This window comes from Puntigrus tetrazona, chromosome 7, assembly GCF_018831695.1.
Source record: "Puntigrus tetrazona isolate hp1 chromosome 7, ASM1883169v1, whole genome shotgun sequence".
NCBI lineage: Eukaryota > Metazoa > Chordata > Actinopteri > Cypriniformes > Cyprinidae > Puntigrus > Puntigrus tetrazona.
The window spans coordinates 18544705-18546457 of NC_056705.1; the positions used below are offsets into that span (position 1 = coordinate 18544705).

Below are 1753 nucleotides of genomic sequence, written 5' to 3' on the forward strand. Positions count from 1 at the left end.
GTACAAAAATTCTGCTCGAGGCTTCACTCTCCATGATAACCATCGCCATGTCAGCTGTTCACCAAACACAAAGTTTGTGCTATCTCATAAAGTTTGTCTCCACACCTGAAAGAGACGTCAACATCCAAAGCTCCCACAGAAGAGGAGGAGAAAGGAACAGTAAAAGCGTGTCAAGAGGAAAAGATGTGAGGAAGGAGGGATTGTCTGTCATCCAGCGATGTCCGAACTCCTGAGTGAAGGGACGTGAATCCTCCCTTCCATCCTTTCGTCCAACAGAAAAGACATCTTTGAGTGAGAGGACATGGGCGTGAGGATGATAGAAAGAGATTCAGCTAATAGCACGCCGAAGGAAAAACAAACCAAAAAAAAAAAGGTAATGTTTGTCATTTTTACTCCTGTCAGGTGCTTTACGGTGAAGAGGAAAATAAATGTCTTTTTTCTCTATTAAAACTGTAGCACAAAAACAACAAAATCACATTCACAAGCCACTTGTTGGCACTGTGTACCTGAGTGAGAATATTATAGAACCAAGAAAAAAAGCTGTTTAAAAGTGTCTCTTTAGAAACAAACAGGTCCACCATTTTAAAGTGTCTATGACGGGTCGACTGACAGGTCCTTAGTAATAAATGTCTCGATAACAAACCGTTTAAGGGTCATTTTTCCTATGTCATCGTAGCTTACTCATGATTCAATATGAACTTGCCGCGGTACGTTTCGCTCAGCGGGAGTCAAGGCAAGTGTTATGCTTCTTTTACAAGACCCTCCTTTCCATGTAACAGTCACTTTGATTGACAGGTCCTGTGCTTTGCTGTGTATATCGGGCTTGGCTCTGGAGGAGTCCTGATTGGACGGTGTATGGGGGCGGAATGAAGTTTGCTTGCGTGAGATGCCTGGTGACTGGTGAGATGTCAGTGATTGGCAGGTTTACTGAGTGATGTGATTCTCGCTGTCGCTTCCATAGTCCCCGTCATCGTCTTCGTAGTCGAAGTCATCGTAGGCGTCGCCGTTGCCGTCGTCCATTCGGAGCTCCTCCTCCTTAACGCGAGGCCCCTCCCCCTTGTGTGTGAGGTAAGAGGGCTGGCTGGTGGGTGGGACAGGTTCGGGGCTACTGGACATGCTCGAGTGCTCAGAGGGCATCTGTGGAGAGGGCATTCCTGCCATAGAGAGTGCGCCTGGGTACACAACGCCCGCTGAGGACAAAGGCAACTGGGCCTGCTGCCTGTTGTACAACAAACACACAATCTGTTAGCAGAGCCTGGGTAAAAACATTCATCTGATTGTTGTTTGCTAAAAGTGTACACTTCACAGGCAAAAGTTTTGTACTGTAAATATTACTTGAATACAACTTTGAGGTAAGAATGGTGACAGTCAACCTAAATTGACCACAAAAAATGTAGTGCAGGTTCTTGGATTTATCTATTGGGAATTAGATGAAAAAAGGAAGGAATTGAAAGATTTGATGTTGACTTTAAAAGAATACATTACTGGAAGCTGTTATATAATGAAACGTACCCTACGGTGAAGTATTGGCGCATTTCCTGTCTGCGGTTGCGCATGATGGCCTTATATTCACCTATGCGCAGTTTCTTTCCGTCCACTAGGCAGGTGCGCTTGGGCCGTGGTTTGTACTTGTAGTCTGGGTATTTTTCTAGGTGCTGCTTACTAAGACGGGCCTGTTCTTCATAGTATGGCTGCTTTTCCAGGTTGGTCATGGCCTTCCAACGAGAACCTGCAAGAACAACAAGGTGTTAGA

The 1753-nt window shown here is 45.3% G+C and overlaps 1 protein-coding gene across 3 annotated transcripts in view; it reads right to left on the reverse strand.

Moving 5' to 3' along the window:
- Window positions 1-6: 6 nt before the first annotated feature.
- LOC122348778 (transcription factor SOX-5-like) overlaps window positions 7-1753 on the reverse strand; it is a 72455-nt gene continuing 70708 nt past the window's right edge. For all 3 annotated transcript variants that reach the window (XM_043244636.1, XM_043244634.1, XM_043244635.1), the window contains 2 exons: window positions 1513-1729; window positions 7-1219 (listed from right to left, as the gene is read on the reverse strand). In XM_043244636.1, coding sequence (XP_043100571.1) covers window positions 925-1219; window positions 1513-1729 — 512 coding nt within the window. In that variant the 3' untranslated portion in view covers window positions 7-924. The remainder of the gene's footprint in view (window positions 1220-1512; window positions 1730-1753) is intronic.